The sequence below is a fragment of the Marmota marmota genome, unplaced genomic scaffold (assembly GCF_001458135.2).
Source record: "Marmota marmota marmota unplaced genomic scaffold, marMar, whole genome shotgun sequence".
Lineage (NCBI taxonomy): Eukaryota > Metazoa > Chordata > Mammalia > Rodentia > Sciuridae > Marmota > Marmota marmota.
Genome location: NW_025999900.1, coordinates 20,659,192 through 20,683,147, shown reverse-complemented (window position 1 = coordinate 20,683,147; position 23,956 = coordinate 20,659,192). Strand labels below are relative to the sequence as shown.

Sequence of the window (23,956 nt, the reverse complement as noted above, 5' to 3'; positions counted from 1 at the left end):
ATATATATATATATATATATATTATAGTTTTATCTGTACTTTTATGGCCCTGGACATTTGGGTTATTTCCCAGGCTTTTTCTATTATAAACAGTACTGCTGTGTTTATTATTGTTATTATTATTTTTTTTTTTTTTTGAAAGAGAGAATTTTAATATTTATTTTTTAGTTATCGGCGGACACAACATCTTTGTATGTGGTGCTGAGAATCGAACCCGGGCCGCACGCATGCTAGGCGAGCGCGCTACCACTTGAGACACATCCCCAGCCCCGTGTGTTTATTATTAATTCACATCTCTTGTTGTATATTTGTAAGAGTTTTCTTGGGAATATATGTAAGTATGAGATTATTAGATTATAAAGCATATGGAAATTTTACTTTTAAAAGGTAATGTCAAATTCTTTTCTATATTATCTGTATTGCTTTGTACTTCTCCCAGCGCTATATAAGAAACCCTACAGATCCATTTGATCCATGTTCTCTCCAACACTTACTGTTGTAGTTCTTGATTTTTATCATTTGAGTGGCTATAAAATGGATCTTATCATGGCCTTGATTTGAATTTCCTCACGATCTCTCCCAGTACATTTATTAGCCGTATATATTTGTTGTTCTTGAAAATCTTTGTCTTTTGCCAAGATTTTTTTGAGTAGTTTGTTTTTTCCTATTTCATTATATAGTCGTCTTCTTTTTTTTTTTTAAGGTTGTTTTTGGTTATTTACTCACATGTGCCTGTAACAAAGCAGGAATCACTGTTGTGTATCTTTATTTACTTATTTGTGGTGCTAGGGATTGAACCTAGGGCTTCTTGCATGTCAGGCAGACACCCTACTACTGAGCCACGTCCACAGCCTTCATTATATATTTTTGTTGCTATCTTTATTATGTGTATTGCAAATGTCCCAGTATGAAATATCTTTTCCTTTTCTTTTAATTTTTTTATGATATACAGAAATTCTCACTTTTAAAGTTTTGCTTTTAACACTGAAATCCTTGATCTATCTTTTTTTTGTTTGTTTGTTTGGGGGGTACTGGGGATTGAACTCAGGGGCACTTGGCCACTGAGCCAAATCCCTAGCCCTATTTTGTGATTTTTACTTAGGATCTCACTGAATTGCTTTGCACCTTGCTTTTGCTGAGGCTGAGGCTGAGGCTAGCTTTGAACTTGAAATCCTCCTGCCTCAGTGTTCTGAGCTACTAGGATTACAGGCATACGCCACTGCGCCTGGCCCTTGATCTGTCTTGAGTTAATTTTTTAGGTTAGGGATTCTGTATGTCTGGTTCCACATATTAAAATTCATGTATATGAGAATCTTTAATGCATTCTATTCCATTGAATATTGTTGAAAGTAGATGCATGTACATCATTGTTTCCACACATTAGATTACGAATGTTAATTGATTGATTGTATTGTTCATGAATTACATTTTTTTGTTTTTCTTTGTTTCCTACATTAATCAAAAATGAAGAAAAGTGTACTGTATTCCATTGTTATGATGGATTTATCACTTTCTGTTTTTCTGTTCATTCTTGTTTTGCATATTTTGAGGATATTTTGTTAGGTGTATACATGTTTAGAATTACTGTATCTTCTTGGTAAATTGAAACCTGGCAGTATCTAGTGACCTTCTATCACTCTAATGATACTTTTAAGACCTCTTATATACAATGTTAAGAGAGCCATACTAACTTTGAGTGATACTTGATGTCTTTTCTCATCCTCATATTTTTCAGCCTTTCCATGGTCTCTATTTAATGTGTATTTTGTATATATATATTAATATCTAATCTGGCAATCCTCTTTTTCACTGTTGAGTGTAGTCTATGTACACATATTATGATTATCGATTATGGATGCATTTGGAGTTTCTTCCATTTTAATTTATTAATGTGTTCTACTTTTTGTATGTTTCTTTTAAATTCTTTTCACTTTGATAAGTAGATCTTTCTGCCTGGAAGACAAGAACCTCAGCACATTCTTGTATCCAGGGTGTCCTTTTTTACTTTCCAATCTTTATCATGTTGATATAATCTATGTTTTTATCCTGGATTTATAAGCAGTATCTCTCTCTCTCTCTCTCTCCCCATTTTTTGTTTTCAACTTTTTATTCACCTCTTTTCCATGATTAAGAAAATGACAGATATTATAGTATATGATTACTGTTAATTGACATATTTTTTGCTGGGTCTTCTAGAAATAATTTTTGTCATCTTTGAACACTTCTTTCAAGATGTGTTTTAATGTCTTTCTTTTTTTTTTCTGGTACTGGGGATTTAACCCAGGGGCAATTTACTACTGAGCTACATCCCCAGCCCTTTCTATTTATTATTTGGGACAGTAGCTCACTAAGTTACTTAGGGCCTCACTAAGTTGCTGAGGCTGGTTTTGAACTCTCAATTCTTCTGCCTCAGCCTCTCAAGCTTCTGGGATTATAGGGCAGGCACCATTGTGCCCGGCCTGACTTCATATTTCTTAACTTCCATTTTTCTATTTTTTTATGGGATTCTGTTACTTTTTTTTAAATTGTAGGTGGACAGAATACCTTTTTATTTATTTATTTATTCTTTATGTGGTACTGAGGATTGAACCCAGTGCTTCACATGTGTTAGGTGAGCACTCCATCACTGAGCTATAACCCCAGTCTTGGGATTTGGTTACCTTTTGAGAAGGTTCTTCAATCTGATGTTTCATTCCCTAATTTCTTCATCTGTATCCATTCTGCCAAACCTTGTCTTTTAAATTGGCTCTTTTCATTTTATGTCTATACATGTTCTGTAGGTGACCTAAGTTCCTTTTTGTCTTTTCTACTTGGTTATGTTATCTAGCCCTAAGAGTGCTGCTTTCTCATTATTCAAGAGAGAAAAAGCTTTTTCCAAAAAGAAAAAAAAAAAAATTGGTTTGTGGTTTCTTTAATTAGGGAGACTTTAATATGTAGCATTTTTTTTTTTTCATTGGAAGTAGAACTCTTTTGGCTAACTCATGTTTATAGTAAGGCAAGAAAACTGTTATTTTTAAGTTGGGAGTAGAAATTAAATAAATTAGATTTACTTGAAAGTATGCTTGTTTTAATGTGATTTTTGTTAAAAATTTGTTTCAGGTTAGAAGCCGGCTTTACATGGGTAAGCTAATTTTTCTATTTTAGATCCCATCATTTGTTGAGTATAATTTAAAAACTTATAATAAGTAATTCATTCATAATAATATTGACCTTTATTTTTTTGTTTTTTTTTTAAAGGAAGAGAAAAAAAGCTTGCTCTAAAACTTTCTGGACTAATTAAAGAAAAATGTGAACTACTTGAAAAAATTAGCCTTTTTCAAAAAGAGGTAAGACAGTTTTTGAAAATAACATTTATGCTAGAGTCATAGTACTGACTTTCTTTTTTGATACTGGGGACTGAACTTAGGGGTGCTTTACTATTGAACCACATCCTTAGTCCTTTTTATTTTGAGACAGGTTCTTGATAATTTGCTGGCTTTGAACTTGCAATCCTCCTGCTTCAGCCTGCTAAATCACTGGGATTATAGGCATGTGCCACTCATGGAACTTTCTGTTTTTCAATGTATCTACTTCTATGTAAATTTAAGATTAGTAATGCTCTATTTGCAAAGTATGAGAGTTCTGTTGTTCCTCCACTTTAGTGCTTAACCCATCATATTAATTTTGGCCATTATATTAGGTGTATAGTGTTTTCTTACTGTTGATTGAACTTGTATTTCTCTGCCTAATGAGAGTGAGTGCATTTTTATATATTTTTTTGGCCATTTTGATATTCTTTTTGTGAATTTGTCTTTTCAGGTCTTTTTCATGTTTTTTAAAGGTATTATTGTCTTTATCCTTTTTTTTTATGTAGGAGTTTTTCTATATCTCAGATACAAGTTCTTTGTTAGATATATGAACTGCAAATATCTTCTTCCACTCTGGCTTACCTTATTTCAAATGTGCCTTGGAAAGCAGAAATTCTTAATTAGTATAAACTAATTTGTCGGTTATTTATTTATGATAACTGCGTTTTGTTTCCTGATGAAAGAAATTTTTGTCTACCTAAGGGTATAAAGATACTTTTTTGGTGTTATCTTTTAGAAACTTAATGGTTTTTCTTTTTCTTTTTTTTTTTTTTGTCTTTGTATTAGTTTGTTAGGGCTACTGTCATAAAATATCACAGACTTAGGGGCTTACATAGCAGAAATTTATTTTCTCACAGATCTGGAGACAGGAGTCCAAGTTTAAGGTATTGACTCATTTGATGTCTTTTGTGACCTCTCCCTGGCTTGTAGATGACTGCCTTCTTGCTGTATCTTTATGTGGAATGGGCATACACATATTTCTGGCATCTCTGCATCCAATGGTCTTTTCTTATAAGGACACCATTTGTATTGGATGAGGACCCATTCCAACAGCTTCATTTTAACTTAATCACAATTTTAAAGGCTCTGTCTCCAAATGAAGTTATATTCAAAGTACTGTGGATTCGAGTTTCAACATAGGAATTTGTGGAGGACATAATTCAGCCCATAACAGTTTTTGTTTTTTGGGGATACTGTGGATTGAACTCAGGGGTACTTGACCACTGAGTTACATCCCCAGCCCCATTTTGTATTTTATTTAGAGACAGGGTCTCCCCGAGTTGCTTAGCGCCTTGCTGTTGCTGAGGCTGGCTTTGAACTGGTAATCCTCTTGCCACATCGCCTGAGCCACTGGGATTATAGGTGTGCATCACCACAGCCAGCCTATAACAGTTTTTAATCCATCTGGAATTGAATCCATGATGATGTAATTGGAAGAATATGTCAATAGTAAATTTTTATATATATATAAAATTTTATATATATATAAAATGTAATTATTGACATTTATTTATTTGATTTTTAAAATATTTTTTAGCTGTAAATAGATCTTTTATTTATTTATTTATTTATTTATATGTGGTACTGAGGATTGAACCCAAGGCCTCACACATGCCAGGCAAGTGCTCTACCACTGAGCCACAACTCTAGCCATAATTATTAACATTTATTGAAAAGACTTTTTTCTGTTGTTTTATAATGTCATCTTAAATCAAGTGACTGAATATTTGTGAGATTGTTTCTATAATACCTTATTTTCTGTTGATTTTTTTAAAAACTTTTATACCAATACTATACTTTTTTGATTACTATAATTTTATAGTCAGCCTTGTTATCAGACAAGGTAAACCTACAAGTTTGTTGTTCTTCAGAATTGTCTTGGCTCTCATGACAGTCTTTCTATATACATTTAAAATCATTCATGTGCGCGTACACACACACACACACACACACACACATATGCATGCACACAGCCTGCTAAGAGTTTGGATTCTGTTGGGTGTATAGATAAATTTTTAGAAAGAATTGACATTTTTATAATGTTGAGTTCTTATCCCTGGTGGTACATTCTTCTATTTATTATGTCTTTTAAAATTCTCTCAACTGGTGTGGTGGCACATGCCCAATTCCAACAGCTTGAGAGGATGAGGCAGGAGGATTGCAAGTTTGAGGTTAGCCTTAGTAATAGGAATTAGGAAGGCCCTAAGCAACTTAGCAAGACCCTGTCACAAAATACAAGATAAAAAGGTCTGGGGATATAGCTCAGTGATAAAACACCCCTGGGTTCAATTCCCAGTACCCCCACCCCCAAAAAAATTGTTTTACAAATTTTTGATTTATGGTCTTGAACATCTTTTCTTATATTTATTCCCAGGTATTCTTTTTTTTTTTTTTAAACAGCTTTATTGGGATACAATTACATAACATAAAATTCACCCATTTAAAGAATATAAATGAATGGCTTTTAGTATATTCACAGAGTTTTGCATTCATCATAGCAATCAACTTTCAAACATTTTTATTACCCCAAAAAGAAACTATGAGCCCTTTAGTTATCACTCTTCACCCAGTCTGTCCCATGCCAAAGTCATGGATAATTTCTATTTCTATAGATTGGCCTATTCTGGACATTTCATATAAGTGGAATTATATAACATATGGTTCTTTGTGATTTTCTCTTAGAGTGATGTTAAATACAGATGCAACAATTCAATTCCTAAGTGTATACCCAAAGGAAATGTTTCATTCATATTATAGCATGTATCAGAATTAATTTCTTTTTTGTCAGATATTCATACCACAATTTATATATCCATTTGTCAATTGATGAACATTTAGGGTTATTTCCACTTTTGGTGTTATAAATAGTAATGCTTACTGTATTCATGTATAAGTTTTTGTGTGAACGTACAAAAGAATTACCAGTTTTTCACAGTGGCTGTACCTCTTTACATTCCCATCAGTAGTTTGTGAGTTTTTTGACTTTTGTATACCTTTCCCAATATTTGTTGTTGTATTTTTTTTTATTACAGTTCTACTGGGTGTTAATTGATATCTCATTGTGGTTTCGATTTGCATTTCCCTGATGGCTAATGATGCTCCCTGATGGCTAATAAGCATCTTACTATAGCTTACTGGCCATTTGTGTATCTTTTCTAGAGAAAATTTTGTTCACTTCTTTGCCTGGTTTTTAATTGGGTTGTCTATTATTAAGTTCTATCTTTATGTATTCTGGATATAAAGCTTATCAGATACATGATTAACGAATATTTTCTCTCTTGTGAGTTGTTTCCTCACTTTCTTAATGTTGGTATACTATGAAGCATAAAAGTTAAAATTTGATGATGCTCAGTTGATCTTTTTTTTTTCCTTTTCTGTGCTTTTGGTAGCAGGTATATGTAATGACTGCTTAATACAGGATCACAAGACTTAACACTTGTTTCCTTCTAGAAGTTTTATAGACTTCTTATGTTTTAAGTCTGATCCATTTTGAATTGATGTTTATATATAGTGTGAGGTTTTGTATGTTGATTTTTATATTCTATCACTTCATTGAATTCATTTATTAGAAACTATAGTTTTTTGGTGGAGTCTTTGGAATTTTCTACAGGTATGATCATGTCATCTGCAAATAGAGATAATTCTATGTCTTCTCATCTAATTTAGGTAACTTTTATATCTTTTATATCTTTTTTTTGTTGTTGTTCAAGTGTGTTTGGTAGAACTCTTCTAGGTCTGTTGACTGAAAGTTGTGAGAGTGGATAATCCTTACCTTGTACCCAGGATCTTAGAGGAAAAGTTTTCAGTTTTTCCTGATTATGTTAGCTGTGAGTTTTTCATAAATGGCCTTTATTATGTTAAGGAACTTTTCTTCTATAATTAACTGTTGAAGAGTTTTTTCTTTTTTTTTTTTTTAATATTTATTTTATTAGGTGTAGATGGACACAACACAATGCCTTTATTTTTATGTGGTGCTGAGGATCGAACCTGGGTCCCGCGCATGCTAGGCGAGTGCTCTACCGCTGAGCCACAATCCCAGACCTAAAGAGTTTTTCCAAGAAAGAATTTTGTATGGGCTGGGGCTGTAGCTCAGTGGCAGAGCACTTGCCTAGCATTTGTGAGGTACTGGGTTCGACCCTTAACACCACATAAGAATAAAAACAAATAAAATAAAGGCATTCTGTCCATCAACAACTACAATTTTTTTTTTAAAGACAAGATATTGTACTATGTCAAATGCTTTTCTCTGTCAGTTGTTGTCATCATGTAATTGTCCTTCAGTATGTTAAGGTGATGTATCACATTGATTGATTTACATATGTTAAACTAGCCTTGCATGCTAGGGATAAATCCTACAAGATCATGATGTATGTATAGTCTTTTTTTTTTTTTTTTTTCAGTACTGGGAATTGAACCCAGCAGTGCTTTACACTGAGCTATATCCCAGCCCTTTTTTAAAATTTTGAGATAGGGTCTCCTAAGTTGCCAGGCTGTCCTTGAACTTGGAATCCTCCTATCTTAGCTTCCCAAACGAATAATGTATAAGTTTTTTGATGAGTTGTTAAATTTAATTTGCTAATATTTTATTGAGGATTTTTGCTTTAAAGCTTATTTATTTTTTGTAATTTTTTTTCACATTAATGTTTAACAGAAATATTGATCTGCAGTTTTCTTTTTCTTTTAATGTCTTTATCTTGCTCAGGTATCAAGGTGATGCTGGCTTCTTAAAATGTGTTAGAAAGTATTCCCTCTAACTCTGTGTTTGAGAAGAGTTGAAATATTGGTCTTAATTCTTTTTTTGAAAATTTGTTTGAATTCTGCCATAAAGCAGCCTGGTCCAGGACTTCTCTTAGATGGGAGATCAGATTACTTTAATAACAGATTGAGATATGTAGGAGCTATATCTCAGTTCAAAAGATTAGTCTGTTTCTGGTTTAAGCTTTAATAAGATAGTCGTTTAATAGTCGTTTTAGCTGGGTGAAGGTGGTGTATGCCTGTAATCCTAGTGACTTGGGAGCCAAGACAGGAGGATCATGAGTTCAAAACCAGCTTTAGCAACTTAGTGAGGCACTAAACAACTCAGGGAGACCATCTCTAAATAAAATATAAGAAATGGCTGGGGATGTGGTTTAGGAGTTAAGTGCCTCTGGGTTAAATCTCTGGTACCCAAAACAAACAAACAAACAAACAAACAGTTTTGATTAGTATCAGTTTCCTAATAAATACCACTCTAACAAATTACTACAAACTTAGTGATGTAAAGCAACAAAAATTTTTTCTAATTCTGGAGGTCAGAACTATAAAACCCTTGTTGTGGGCTAAAATAAAGATTCAGCAAGTCTGTTTTCTTATGCAGGCTCCCAGAGAGAATTTATTCCTTACTTCTTCCAGATTCTAGAGGCTGTAGTGATTTCCTGGGCTCATAGCTGCATCACCCTGATCTCTGCTTCTATCTTTACATACTTCTAAAGATACTTGTTAGAGGGAATAATAGACATCTTATATAAAAATATACTTTTTAAATAAATCTTTGGATAATCTTCAGTACAACCTTGCCATTAGACTTTTCACCTCCTTTTTAGTTGCCTTCCCTCTTTGTTTTTGGTGCTAGGGATTGAAGCCAGGGCCCTCTGCATGTTAATAAGCACATGATCTACCAACCCCCTTGCCTCTTGCCTTGGATATATTGGGCTTATCAGAATATTACTGGTTACTCTCCTATCTCAAGATCCTTAACTTAATTGTACCTGGAAATACTGAGGATTAGTACTTAAACATCTTAGGAGATGTTATTATTCAGTGAAGGACAGGGTCCTATCCTGACACCTGAGTTCCATGGCTCATCCTACTCAGCAGGTCCTGAATTCTGCATTTTATCTTCTCAGCTTCTGCTTTTCATGATCTCTTTGCTGAGTTTCCCACCTGTCAGCCTTTACTTTTTGGGGAAAAAGAATTGTCAAATGCTGAATTTGTCTTTCTGGGAATTCCCTCTTCTCTCAAATTATTTTCACAGTTTTAAGTAGTCTTTGAAGCCATCAGACAGATCCTGTTTCTTTTTTGTCCAGTTCTTCTTAGCAGAAAGACTGATTTAAAATAGCCTAGTTTTCAATTTAATCTCTTTTTAAAAAACAGTGAATAGGTGCACTTTGTCAGATTTTATAATATTGTATATTTCATTGTCCTTATTTTTCATTTATTCATGACAATCCTCTTATGTTCTAAAGATTTTGCATTCCCTACTTGCTTTATTTGTCTTACGCTATGAATTAAAAGTGAAAATTTCTGATGGCCAGCTACTATAAATTTTTCTTTATTGAAAAGACCTAAAAAAGAAGTATACTTGTTAGAGGGAATAATAGACATCTTATATAAAAATATACTTTTTGAATAAATCCTTGGATCATCTTCAGTACAACCTTGCCATTATACTTTTCACCTCTTTTTAAATAAAGAATGATCATGAGTTACAGCCTTATGTTCTTTGAGAAACAGACTTTGGACAGTTTTCCTAGTCTTTAAAATTTTTTTTGCAGTATAGGGGATTGAACCCAGGACCTCTTGCATGCTAGGCAAGTGCTCTACCACTAAACTTCATCCTGAGCCTTTCTTTCCTAGTCTTAAGGGCGAAGTTCTGCCATATATTGCCCAAGTGAATGATTTGTGATAATGTTAGCTGCCCTGGCTTTGTTTGTTACAGTGGTCAGATTTGAAGAACTTAAAAGCTGAGTAAATCCAAGTGAGTTTAACATACGTGAGGAAATAGATGCTGTCTGCTTCTTAGACATCTGTCTAGATAAAATCTGGTATAATATTTTTAGTTTTTACTTATGTGTTGCCTTGTTTCAGTATGAAGGCTTAGAGTCATCTTTAAAGGATACCAGTTTTGAGAAGGAGTCAACAGAAGCACAAAGTTTGGAGGTAAAAAAGAAAAAGAAAAAGAAAATTTAAAACATTGGGGTAAAGGGTTGTCACTAAATAACTTGAACTTTAAAAATAATAGAGCTTCTCAAAACTTAAGTATTTCAAAGAAATGTGAATGAACATCTCTGAATGCCAAGGTTTAAGAATAAAAAAATTAGAGGTAGGTAGCATAAAATACTTTAAAAATTTGAGCCTTTGATATTTAACTTGTTTTGAGTGAGGAATAGTCAGTTATTGGAATCTAGAACTGTACAGAAGTTTTTATTCTTCATTGCTAAGAAACACATTAAAGTAACTATTCCTACAAATTTAGGATTCGCTGGAAATAATACATTATGTAAATTGCCTTTACTTCATCCAGGATAGTAGAAGTTAACTAGAATTAGGCCAATGTAAGTAGTGGAGTACTAGTAAATGTTTAACAACCACTCTCTGAAGAGCATTTACTGAGTTTTATGTATAAATATTCCCACTGTGGCCAATTTTAGGCTATCAATAAGATTTCACTGAATAACACGTTTTGAAGAGATTTACATAGTTGACTTTCCTGAACCAGGTGTGATTCAGTTATTCATAAAGAAGGAAAATATGGTAATTTAGCTAAACTAGGACAGATTCAGGCCTTAATGCTGTTAGAGATGAAGGTGTTGTATTAAGTGAAGTAGTAGAGAAGGACAGTAGAGGAAGCCTGTTTCTGATAATGTAATAGTAGAAAGCAGTAGACCTTGTACCTTTGACATATATGTTCAGTCCAGGTTGGCAGTTCTCAGTCACTAATGTCTGTTCTTAGAAAGTTATATGTCATGATTCAGAATTTCCTTGTTAGAGCTACAAGGAATTTATAAATTGAATTCCCAAATAAAACAAATTTCTTGGTTTTCTCTTTCTTCAGTTGTTACCTTTTAATATCCAATAACCACTGAAATTGTATTTTATTTGTTGACCCTGTTTTAAATTCTGTCCCAGTAGTAATTTATTAGTTTGATAAAAAAAAAAAGAATTTTAGAAGACTTTAAGCATGGTAACAGAACAAAAAATGGGTAGCAAAGACATTTACTTAAGTTAGGTGATATTGTGAATAAAATAAAATATACCAATTTGTTGTTAAGGCATGAATTTATATAACTTAGTAGTAAAATTTGTTGTGTTTTTAGCTGAAAGAAATAAATTTTGGGAAATTTTCTCAAATTTAGTATTTTTTTTTTTTTGGTGGTGGGGGGATTGAACCTAGGGTCTTGTGCATGCAAGGCAAGCACTCTACCAATTGAGCTATCTCCCCAACCCCTCAAATTTAGTAATTTTTTAAATAGGTATTTTTTCAGGAGTAGCCATCATAATTGAGTACACACTATATATAATGTGATATAATTTGTGGAAAGTTTGATGATTATAGATAAAAATCAAACAAAGTAATTTTGATTCAAGTTAGATTTCCTATAATAAAATTGTCAAATTTGGGTAAATATATAAAACAAGCTTTTTAACAACAGTAGGATCTTTTGACTTGTTATTTTTATTTATTTATTTTTTTGATTTGTTATTTTTTTAAAAAAGTTTGGTGAAGGATCACAAATATCAGAGGTATGTTTATTATAGCATTTAAAATCCACTTGAAATAATTTAGTGACTAATCACTTTAAATCAAAGAGGTTATAGAAAATATGTCATAATTCAATGGGGGAATATTATGATTAAGCAATCTTGATTGGTTTTGTAGTTTATTTTTAAAATTTTCTCTTTTTGTGTGCAGTTCTAGGGATAAAACTTAGGGCCTCATGCATGCTAGGCAAGCACTCTATCTACCACTGGTCTTTTCTTATTGGACCTGTTTTTCCTATTTTTCCTTAATGTGCTTTAGGGCAGAGGTTGGCAAACTGCTAGGATTTTCCACCTGTTTTTGTAAATGAAGTTTTATTGAAACACAGCCATGTTTGTTCATTTAGGTATTGTCTTTGTTTCTTATTAACAGTGACATACATAGTTGAGTATTTATGACAGACTGCATGCCCTACAAACCTGAAATATTTACTCTCTATTTACAGAAGTTGTTTGCTGACCACTGATATAATTTCTGTTATTTTAATATTATAAAAATGAGCAAATATATAAATTACATATGTAATATGTACATATGTTTGTCTATACTGGTCTGATTTACCTTAACCAAAAATTCATGAGTCTGTCTTAAAGTTGATTTTCTGTTTTAGGCAACATATGAAAAGCTGGATAGGTCCAAGTCTAAACTTGAGGATGAAATACTCTTTCTAGAAAAAGAGCTAAAAGAAGAGAAATCTAAACATTCTGAACAGGATGAATTGGTAAGGCTTTCATATTTGAGGAGAATATAAGAAAAAGACAGTTTTTGTTTTAAAAATTAATCCAATATTGCTTAAATATTACATGTACTATAAAAAGTGCAAAGAATACAGAAGAGCAAAAATTTCCAGATCTACTCTTTTTACTTCCTAGATGTTATTTTAAATTTTTTGCATGTTCCAATAGAAATTTTCTATGTGCATTCTGTAAGTAACTCATGCATATTTCAAGTTGAATCATTACATGCCTGGTGGGTATTTTTATTACTTAAATAAAAGATATATTAAGAACATTATGACTTTCTGTTTAAAATATGGCTTAAGGAAAATTTTGATGTGTGTGAGATTATTTAATAAGATGATGTAATATTGGTGGATTTACTTGAGCCTCTGTAAGTGTTACAAAATATTGAATTTGAGTTTAGATACTGTTGTTATGGAATTATGGTATAAAATCCCTACCAGCATATGGTAAATAAACTGAAGAACTTCTAAATTTGAGCCCTTACTTATAAAACAAAAAGAGTAGATTAACAATATACCTAATATATATGAAATCTTTGAAACTGAAGGGGTTTAGTAAATACTTATTTGTTGAATGATACTGTCTTTACAGATGGCAGATATATCAAAAAGGATACAGTCCCTAGAAGATGAATCAAAATCTCTCAAATCACAAATAGCTGAAGTAAGTTGAATTAGTCTAACAGTCTGTTGCTTGTGAAAATCACTGTAATTTTATTGTTATTTTTATTATTAAGAATTAAGATACTATACTAGGATTTGAGATATGGGGAATCTTAAATATCTATTTTTTTTACATGAGGTACTTCAGAGAAGTTCATTTTTTACTGGGCAATTGAATGTGAATAGCACATTGTGGATACAAAAATGTCCAGGGGGTTTAAATTTTAGTAGGGGAGACACAGATAGTTAACAAAATTTGTTGCATAGTACCTAGTTTACAGACCATTAAATCATTTGTTCATGTCACATGGCAAATTAGTGGCACAACCAGGACTATACACCTGATTCTACTTTTTTTTTTTTTTTTAAAGAGAGAGGGAAAGAAAGAGAGAGAATGAGAATATTATAATATTTATTTTTTAGTTTTTGGCAGACACAACATCTTTGTTTGTATGTGGTCCTGAGGATTGAACCCAGGCCGCACGCATGCCAGGCGAGCGTGCTACCGCTTGAGCCACATCCCTAGCCCCCTGATTCTACTTTAATGTTTTTTCCTGTAATACTGTGCTGCCTTGGACATGTTTTTGCCTTTGTTTAAATTCCATGTTCTAGAGAGAAATGTGTAAAGATAAGCTGTTATGTTAAACTAATTGTTAGAAACTCAGTAATTTTTGTTTTACTTAGGCTAAAACAACCTTGAAAATATTTCAAATGAATGAAGAACGACTTAAGGTAGCAATGAAAGAGGCTTTGAATGAAAATTCCCAACTTCAGGAAGGTCAGAAACAGGTTTGTACTCTGTAAAGACTCTTCAGCTCAAGAATATATAATCATAAATTTTCTGGGAATACTTATGACTTATTCATTCTAGGAGCAAGAGTGGGCTTTTTTTTTTTTTTTTTTTGCTACTATTGTAGATTTTTAAAACGTATCTTATTTTTAGAAGTTGGCATTTTCCGGACTCCTTCTGAAGTGGAGATCTTTGCATATGGCCATCAGTCATGTGCATTTCCTTTTNGGGAATATTATGATTAAGCAATCTTGATTGGTTTTGTAGTTTATTTTTAAAATTTTCTCTTTTTGTGTGCAGTTCTAGGGATAAAACTTAGGGCCTCATGCATGCTAGGCAAGCACTCTATCTACCACTGGTCTTTTCTTATTGGACCTGTTTTTCCTATTTTTCCTTAATGTGCTTTAGGGCAGAGGTTGGCAAACTGCTAGGATTTTCCACCTGTTTTTGTAAATGAAGTTTTATTGAAACACAGCCATGTTTGTTCATTTAGGTATTGTCTTTGTTTCTTATTAACAGTGACATACATAGTTGAGTATTTATGACAGACTGCATGCCCTACAAACCTGAAATATTTACTCTCTATTTACAGAAGTTGTTTGCTGACCACTGATATAATTTCTGTTATTTTAATATTATAAAAATGAGCAAATATATAAATTACATATGTAATATGTACATATGTTTGTCTATACTGGTCTGATTTACCTTAACCAAAAATTCATGAGTCTGTCTTAAAGTTGATTTTCTGTTTTAGGCAACATATGAAAAGCTGGATAGGTCCAAGTCTAAACTTGAGGATGAAATACTCTTTCTAGAAAAAGAGCTAAAAGAAGAGAAATCTAAACATTCTGAACAGGATGAATTGGTAAGGCTTTCATATTTGAGGAGAATATAAGAAAAAGACAGTTTTTGTTTTAAAAATTAATCCAATATTGCTTAAATATTTTTCATTACCCTGAATTGCCTTGTTAACTTTGAGTTTCTTTATTTTGTGTTTTGGCCTATATCTTATCTAAAAGATTCTCTTTACAGATATTTGGAGATTTATGGCTGTTTTCTTGTTTGAGATGCCTTCTAAATCTAATTGGAAGTACCACATTTGTCACCCAGGGTCTTTTCTATAGGGTGATCTGGCTGGGGTGTTTCCAATTAGAGGATCTCTAGGATCTCAAGGCCCTAGGTTCATTCCTCAGTGCTAGATGGAAAAGGTAAGGAGGAGACCAAATATAATGGATATGTACATGTCAGAAAGCCTTCTATTTGATATGAATTTATTTTGTAAATCAGTTGAATGTGTAAGTTGTCCTTATTTTGTCTTATTCCTATTTTGAAAGTTCTTTGAAATTAGGAGCCATATCTTTCTTTTTTAAGTAGCAGCACTGCCTTCTTAATATTTTTAAATGTAAAACCAAATACATAAATAAGTGCATCTACCCATAAGCATGATGAGGTGAAGTTGCATTTCTCTGTTGTTTTTTTCAATTTCAGCTTTTGCAAGAAGCTGAAGTGTGGAAAGAACAAGTGAGTGACCTTAATAAACAGAAAATTACATTTGAAGAATCTAAAGTACATGCAGAACAAGTTCTAAATGATAAAGAAAATCACATTAAGGTAAATGGCTCTCATCAATTTTAGTGACTGAGCTGGCTAGACTTTTATAGTAACTCTGAAATTTGAAAACTTTTGTTTTTAGCCACTTTTGATTATGTATTTGGCCAGATTTCAAAATGCTATTTGAAGATCTTTGTAATATATATCAACATATATGTCTGTATGTCCTTTTTTTCCTTTTGTCTCTGCAGTATTTTAGCATAAGTATTTCATAAAGAAAAAGAATAATGTTTTTTGCCTTTCTAGGCTTCCATCTGCTTTTGATGGTAAGATGTTAGAGTTTGAGAAATTAGGCAGATAGTTAATTTTTTTTTTTTTTATTGCTTGTGTACCTTGAATACTTACTGGTGTTTTGTACTTTTACAGAGATGAAGAATTTTTAAAGAGTAGATTTACTTTCAACTTGACTCTAATCATAGTAATAAAGTAATTGATATTACTCTGTTGACTTTTTCTTATTCCTTGTTCTCCCTACTGCTAACCCCTTTCCCCTCTGTATATTCTTTTAAATCTTATGTTTTCAATCTATAAACAGATTTTCAAGTGTGAATATCAAGAAATGAAATGTAAAACTGACCATTTTATAATTTGCATAGTAAAATGGATGTTGTCGTAATGAAAGCTATACATTTATGATATTTATGTTGCTACTAAGAATTTTTAGATTCTGATTTTGGAGTTTTATTCTTAATTTGGTATATAGTTGGCCCACGTGTCTGTGGGTGTCACATCTGTAGACTGAAAAAATTACAGATTAAAAACATTAAAAAACAGTATCTGTACTGAATAATATACAAATTTTTCCTTGTCATTATTCCCTAAACAGTATAGTGTAACAACTATTTATATAGCACTTGCATTGCATTAGGTGTTATAAATAATATAGAGATGCTTGAAAGTATACAGGCAGCTGAGCGTGGTGGTACACACCTTCAATCACAGAGGCCTGTGAGGCTGAGGCAGGAGGATTGCAAATTCAAGGCCAACCTCAGCAATTTAGTGAGGAAGTAAACAACTTAGACTGTCTTAAAATAGAAGGGGCTGGAAATGTAGCTCAATGGTAAGAAATCACCTCTGGGTTTAATTCCCAGCACTCCCAACCCCTCAAAAAAAGTATACAGGCAGATGTACATAGGTTATATGCAAATTCTTTGCCATTTTATATAAGGGACTTAAGTGTGTATGAATTTTGGTATCTGGATTGAGTGTGTCCTTGAACCAGACCCGTTTGGATATGGAGAGATGACTCTACTAATATTTTCCCCCTAAACTTAATGTACTTAAAGAGTTTATAGGTGAAAATTTTAGAGCAGAGCAGATTTTAGGTGGGCTTTTCCAGAGAAATACTAGGCACAGTCATTTGATTATCTGTAGTGTTAGAAAACCTTTCTTTGTTCAAGAAAATTAAAGTACTCTTAGAAAACTTTTGAGTGTTCTCATATAAATTCTCCTTTTTATCTTTTTAAAATTTCAGTTGAACTCCTCAGGTGGTTGTTTACTTAAATAAATCAAGTGGAAATCTATGATCTTTTTGTGTATTGTATGTCTCACTTGCAAATTTGGTAACACATAAAATTTACTCCTGTATTAATGGCCACTCTTATTTGTGGTATGTGAAAAATGTCGTATAAGAAAATGATTCATTGCTCTGTAGTTATTTATTTAGCAAGAATGGGCCATTATCAAATGTTATATTTGATTTAGGAATAACTAATTTTGGTTTTCCTTTTACAGAGTTTAACAGTCAGTAAACGCTGTAGTTTAAAACACTATTTACATATCTTAATAACAGGTAGAAAATAAGAGCTCATGTGCTGTTATTTATATGTATTGATTTTTCAACTACTACTATACATTCATAAGTTGTAAAGCCATTAGCATAAGGCAATACCTTTCTCTTTTATTTTTTCCCTTTGCTAAATGTCAAGTCTCTGATTGAATGCTTGCTAAAGATGGAAGACTGGGGTGCTGTGCTTGGAGAAGACCTAACAGATGATGGTAACTTGGAATTGGAAATGAACAGTGAATCAGAAGTTGGTGCTTACTTAGGTATTAAGTCATGACTCATCTTCTTTTGCTAAAATGGTGACTAGCTCTTCTATTTCCTTTTTGTTCCTCATATGCACTATGTTCTTTACACACTTGTACTTTGGTATATTCTCTTTGTCTGTCTGAAACACTGTGTCATTCTCTCACCATCCCATGTGGTTTAGCTTCACCTAATCCAGTAAATATTTCTTCAGCCCCACAAATGGACTCACACAGCTCCTTTATACCTGTTCTCTTTATGTATTATATTTGTTGTCATTATAATAATTTTCATAATTGCATCAAACATTTTATTGTTTGTTTTTCTCAGTACTCTTAAGTTAATTACGTGGATGGGTGACTGGTTTAAAAACTGAGTGTTATATAAAAAAATAATTCATGATACTTTTTTGTGTTTTGTTTTTATCAGATGATTATAGTACTTGGATCTTGGCCATCTCAAATTATTGTTTTGTTTTTGGGTACTGGAGATTGAACTCAGGGGCATTCGGCCACTGAGCCACATCCCCAGCCCTATTTTGTATTTTATTTAGAGACAGGGTCTCACTGGGTTGCTTAATGTCTTTTTGCTTTTGCTGAGGCTGGCCTTGAACTCGTGATCTTCCTGTCTCATTCTCCCAAGCCACTGGGATTACAGGAGTGTGCCACCCCACCGTACCTGGCACCTGACTTCAAATTGTTTTTATCATTCCCTCACTATAGCCACTCACTGTATTCTCAAACTAATTCCTTGGACTGGTTAAAAAACAACTTTTATGTTGAAATAATTGTGGAACTGTTAGACCAGGATGCAAGAAAAGACCACTGACTCCAATTAAAATCAAATTAAAACAAGCTTATTATTTCAACCGGCCGGGCTGCCTCTCCCTCCCAAAACAGCGGGAACAAGACAGCATCCCAGCTTTCCTGCAGCCCAGCTTTATAGCCCAGAAAGTTACACAAAGGGGGGTTACAGATAACAGAACTCGGACAAGCATCACACTAATGATAGTTTACATTTTTTGCTGGCCCCAACATCAGAATTTATGAGGACCATTAGAGCCTCAGAGAGGGTCGTTGTCTGGCCAGGGAAGGCCAATATTTATGAGGTATCACTAAGTTTCAGAGAGGGCTGCTCTCTGGTCAGAGAGCCAGGCATGGGTGAGTTCAAGGCATGGACAGGCATTCAAGCAGGTTCAGAATTTGCAGTAATTTATAGTAAAGCCGAAATTATCTTTTCATGGCTTTGTGGCAAGATTGCTCCCAATTTTAAGAAAAGATCAGGTTGGGTCTATCATTCCCCCCTTTTCTTATGTGTCCCTTTCAAATCTTTGATAGGGTAGGGGAAGAGCACTGAGGGAATTTTAATCCCTTAGGCAACAGTCTCCAACTTTTTAGAACTCACCCAAAACCGGTCTCCCTGATTTTACCTGACTTAATTGATTACTTATATTGATAATCTATTTATTTTTGGCTCCATTGTTGTAAGAAGAGGGGCGTCGCTCATTTTGGCTTCTTCTGAGCTGAGAGAGGGTGACGTGAGGGGGCATGGCATGAGGGACATGAGTTTCCTTTTAGTTCGGTTTGAAGTCTGGTTGGGGAAGAACAGGTTGTAAAGTCATCTGGGGATGGGTGCTTCTATGAGAGAAACAAAAACCATGAGTACTGAATAAATGTTGCAGCAGCTGGAACATGTCACTGTTTAGAAGTTTCCTTACCAGGCTTTAACATCCCCAGTTATCAGGTCTGTAAGCATAACATTTAACTTTTAGTGTTACAGTTGTGCCTCCCCATAAGATACAGTTTAATAATTTAATGTCATCTGATCTTGCAAAAATTTTTTACTAGTATGATCTCTGTGTCTAATAGAGAAACCTTTAATTCTGTTACTCAGGGCTGGATAATCATACTAGCAAACACGAAGTCTACCTGTGTAGGTTAGGAATATCTGTAGGCCTTAAACTAAAAATTTCTGTCTCTGGCAGCTCCTCTTGATAGTCTCTTTTTATAGTTATCAGGCGTTTCTGTCTGAGAATCCTTCTTTGTAGCCTCCAGTCTTACTTATTTTGGGAGGCTAACATAAAGTGTATATCTTAAATTATTATTATTATTATCATCATTATTATTTAAAATGCCCAGGAATGGCTGTATTTTGGTTTCAACTGTCTTTGCTAAGTGTTTAAGATGAAGCAGTCAAACTGACTTTTGTTTTTATCTATTGTTAACAGTCAGCTGAGCTTTTATGGGAGTCATTTCTGGGGAAATTTGAGAGCAGCTTCTCAGTTCTGCTAGTGCCATTTGCGCTAGGATGGGTCCAGGTCTTGCTTGACCATGTGGCTTCCCTTGGAAGCATCAGGGGTGTCTCCCTCCCCTGATGACCCTCCTCTTCATAGCAAATGCACTGATTGGCTTTCTGTTCTCTAGTGGTCTCATTAATCTCCCTGATCGGGAGGTTATGTGGCCCAGAGTTGCAAAGCTCTTTAGAGAAGTCCCTTGTTCCCTGGATTCAGATTGACTCAGAGGGCAAGAGCCAAATATTGGTTTTTCTGGCCCTTTTAATTTAACTTTAATTTTAAAACTTAATCTTAAACATCCAGCAAATAAATTTTAACAGACTTATATTAAGAGTACTGGGCTTTAATGTCTATAACTTTATAATTATTTATCTTTTTATTAATTGGGATCTGTATTATCCTAGGTGATGGCTTATTATCTTAAATTAACCCATGTTGTGTTCTTAGAGCAACATGGTTCTTAGAGCAACACTTCTGTAAAACACTAATAGGGAATCTTTAGATCATTTATAAGGAAATTACAAAATAAAATTTACAAGAGTAAAAACATTTAGTTCGTGTAATAGCTACCCTGAATTTTTGGCTGAGTTATACATTATATCCCCTGTTTGAGATCCTAGTAATCTTGACAGAAAAAAAAAAAAAAAACAACTTTTGAACATAACTTTAAATGAACTAAAATCTGGCCTACTGTTTTTGTAGTCATTCTCACATGTAGTAAGATGGGACACAGAGCCTTATCTCAGGTAAGGCAGGGCTCTTTATAAATCTTAAATGTTTTAGTTCTAAAGCTGATCTTTGTTTTTTAAATATCATTTTACAAAATTTACATAAATTATTTGAGGTCACATGAACATTAGCTAACACCATATGATATCACATTTAAAACATGAATTAAAGAAAGGCTGAAAGTTTTTAACCTTTACATCGATTAGGCTCTCATTAACTTAAAAATACATTTAAATTGTTCCCCAATGTAAAAAGTAACATAAAACTTTATGTATCTTATTGATAACAGGTAAATAAATCCCCAGTATATTTTTTACCATACAACTTCAGAACACCAGCTTGATATAATGCTCTTTTCTTTTAAAGTTTCTACCTTACAGACTTGTATACCTGGAAGATATGAGCACATTAACAGCACCACAATTACATTAATGTTTTTATATTAACCAAGTTTAGCTTTTAAAAAATGACAGTATAATGCTCTAAAATAACAGTTCTTATTTAACCAGTTGTTTAATTTTTATGGTTGCTTGCTCTAGAAAAAAAAAAAAACTTAATAAACACAATGTTATGGGTAAACTTATGTTTTAAGAAATTTTTGTCTCTTTAACACATGACTGATTTTTACAATCTTATACAGACCCTAGTACAAACTTAGTAAATCAATCAGATATCTAACAAAAGTACTCATGAATGAGTAATCCCACATCAAATTTACTTTACTTATTTTATCAAAATATTAGACAAGTGTATTGAACAGTGCTAGCCATTTTTTTTTTTGTTGAAGGAAAAGTCCTAGACCCAAGGCATATTAGACATTTTATAGACATTAATATTTTATTAGTTTTTTTGAACACCTAGAAAAACTTGTAAGCTTAAATTTAAAGACATTTATTTTTATATGTTTATCCAATTTAAATTGAACCATTTAAATTATGTGAATTAAAGATCTTTGGATCCATTTTTTAAATTTGTTTTTATGAGCGCTTCTTATATATGTTAATTTGTATGTCATATATATGATATACGGACATACGTGTATATATAGACATACAACACATAACACAAGTGTGCACACATAACAATAGTAAAGGCCTTGTAGCTTTTCGCAGGTGAAATCTCCATTGCAATGTTTCAAAAACTCCACAGTTGGTCAAAATAGAACTGATCAGAAAAACATTAACCTAGGTCTGTAGGATCAAAATCATGAGCTCAAAAAAAATACAGAATCTAAGAAAAAAACAAGAGTCCTAGAAAAAATGACTGGCCAGTACTTAGTAAATACCATACAATTTACCTTTTTTTTTTTTTTTCCTTAGGCCTCAGATCAGTCTCCTGAGCTTGCAGGCTTCTTTCATTTGCATTTCAACATAAGTCCTGACTGAGGTCTGGAAGGAGCAGGGAAAAACTGCTATTCTGAGCAGACACCTCAGGCCTAAGGCATTTTAACCATAAGTCATAATTTTCAGGTTTGGATGTTGAAAATTATGATACAAGTTTAAGACACAATTCCAAATTTCATATCTTTACATCTTGTTTTGTCAACAGATACCATACTATGATTTACTATCCTTGTCCAAATTAATGCACTGGTACACACAGTGACATTTTCCCAGGCTACCCAATTTAAAATTGGTGAAAAAACTGAATGATTGGGAAGTTACTTGCCAACTTGGAAGTAGAGTTCTTTAGTTTTCCATCCTAAGTATTTAAGTTCTCTGAAATGAATTATCTGAAATCATAAACTAAACAATTACCTAAACTCAACTTTTAACTGCAAGATTGTGCAATGCTTCAAAAACCCATTCAGATATCAGATTGTTACAGTAAACATCATCTTTTAGACACACATTCAGCCAAGATCATTCCCAAGAAACAATTTATAATATCAACACACTATTGCGCATGTCTTAAAGAGCCAGAAACAAAGACACAGGACAGACAGACAGAAAGGAGCTCCAGACTATGGCTGATAGACAGAAACCTTTAAAACAGAACAGATAAGAGAAAAATTTCCTACACCAGTGGCACCATAGATGTCCCCAAAAGGGGACCAGATGTTTTCACAGAGGGGCAACCTGAAATGTAAAATCAAGGGTCTCCATGGTGACTTTACTGCATTTAGTGTCCCCTTTTTCTTTTTGTCTTTTTTTAAGAAGACAGAGGTGGCATAATCCTTACAGTGCAGAGAAGGAAGGAGGGAATTCCCCGAAGCAACAGGGCTTTGGCAGCTGCTGGGTGTCCCTCAGTCCCTCCTTTTACTTATAGGATTAGCTCCTCTGGTTCGGTTCCACCCCAGGGGGTGGGGGGCGTGGTGATGGTATCAAAATTTGTAACTGAAAGTTCGGTTCATGACCTTGAAGCCAGTTAATGCCAATTTAATAATGAGGACAGGGTTTTGAGAAAAAGAAAAAGGGAGGTTTATTGCTTTGCTAACAAAGGAGAAACACAGGGGACTCTCTTGATCTGAAGGGACAAGGGGTTTTGAAGGAGGTTCACTTGTTAACCTGGGAGATATTCAGTTCTTAGATCCCCAGCAGGCATTGCCCTCTACAGTGGGTGTGCTCCAGCAGCCAGCTAGGGGCTTCTCTCACCCTGCTTAACAAAGGGGGGTAAAGTTCATCGCAGTTCCTTAAAACACAGTCCAAAGGGGTGTCAGGCTAACTTGCTTTATTACCCATTTTCACATCCAATATCCTTAAGTTTTTACCACAGAAATCACACAACAAAATGCACAAAAACAAACAAAAAACATAGAACACAGAACAAAACACAAGAAAACAGAAACCTGGTGCCGAATCAAAAACAGAGGAGCAACGCAACCTCTTGCTAAAGCTCCGGGGTAGGAGTGCGTGCGTGCCCGTCGGCACCTCTCTATCCTTCCAGAGGAATTCCCTACAGAACAGAACAGAGGACAGAACGATTTCTTGTTACTGTCCCGGACAGGCGTATATGTGAGCCTCGCCAGGCCACCTCTCTGTCATCAGAAGAGATCTCCCTTAACCCGATACCAGATGTTATAAAGGCACCACTTACCTATGGAGGCCTCCTCCACCAGGTGCTTGCTGATAGTTTTAGTGCGGCAGTTCACTGCAGTGCTCCGGGGACTGAAGGCTCACTCCGAGGCCTTGGAACATCTCAAGGTGCGCACCCCCTAGAGTGGCTCTCCAGCCCAGAGCCCTGGAGCGAAGGCTGGCTTCAGAATTTCCAGCAGTCTGGTCTTGTGATCTG

At 33.8% G+C, this 23,956-nt stretch overlaps 1 protein-coding gene across 20 annotated transcripts in view; it reads left to right on the top strand.

Annotated features, from left to right (window-relative positions):
* Positions 1–23,956, top strand: part of Mia2 (MIA SH3 domain ER export factor 2) — a 102,486-nt gene that overhangs the window by 33,999 nt on the left and 44,531 nt on the right. For 7 of the 20 annotated variants that reach the window (XM_048798640.1, XM_048798641.1, XM_048798638.1 and 4 more), the window contains 9 exons: positions 3,100–3,121; positions 3,238–3,326; positions 10,194–10,265; positions 12,476–12,586; positions 13,200–13,271; positions 13,955–14,059; positions 15,552–15,674; positions 17,603–17,723; positions 23,668–23,868. In XM_048798640.1, the coding sequence (XP_048654597.1) occupies positions 3,100–3,121; positions 3,238–3,326; positions 10,194–10,265; positions 12,476–12,586; positions 13,200–13,271; positions 13,955–14,059; positions 15,552–15,674; positions 17,603–17,723; positions 23,668–23,868 (916 nt within the window). The remainder of the gene's footprint in view (positions 1–3,099; positions 3,122–3,237; positions 3,327–10,193; positions 10,266–12,475; positions 12,587–13,199; positions 13,272–13,954; positions 14,060–15,551; positions 15,675–17,602; positions 17,724–23,667; positions 23,869–23,956) is intronic. The other 13 variants (XM_048798642.1, XM_015491293.2, XM_048798650.1 and 10 more) reach the window with 3 other exon arrangements.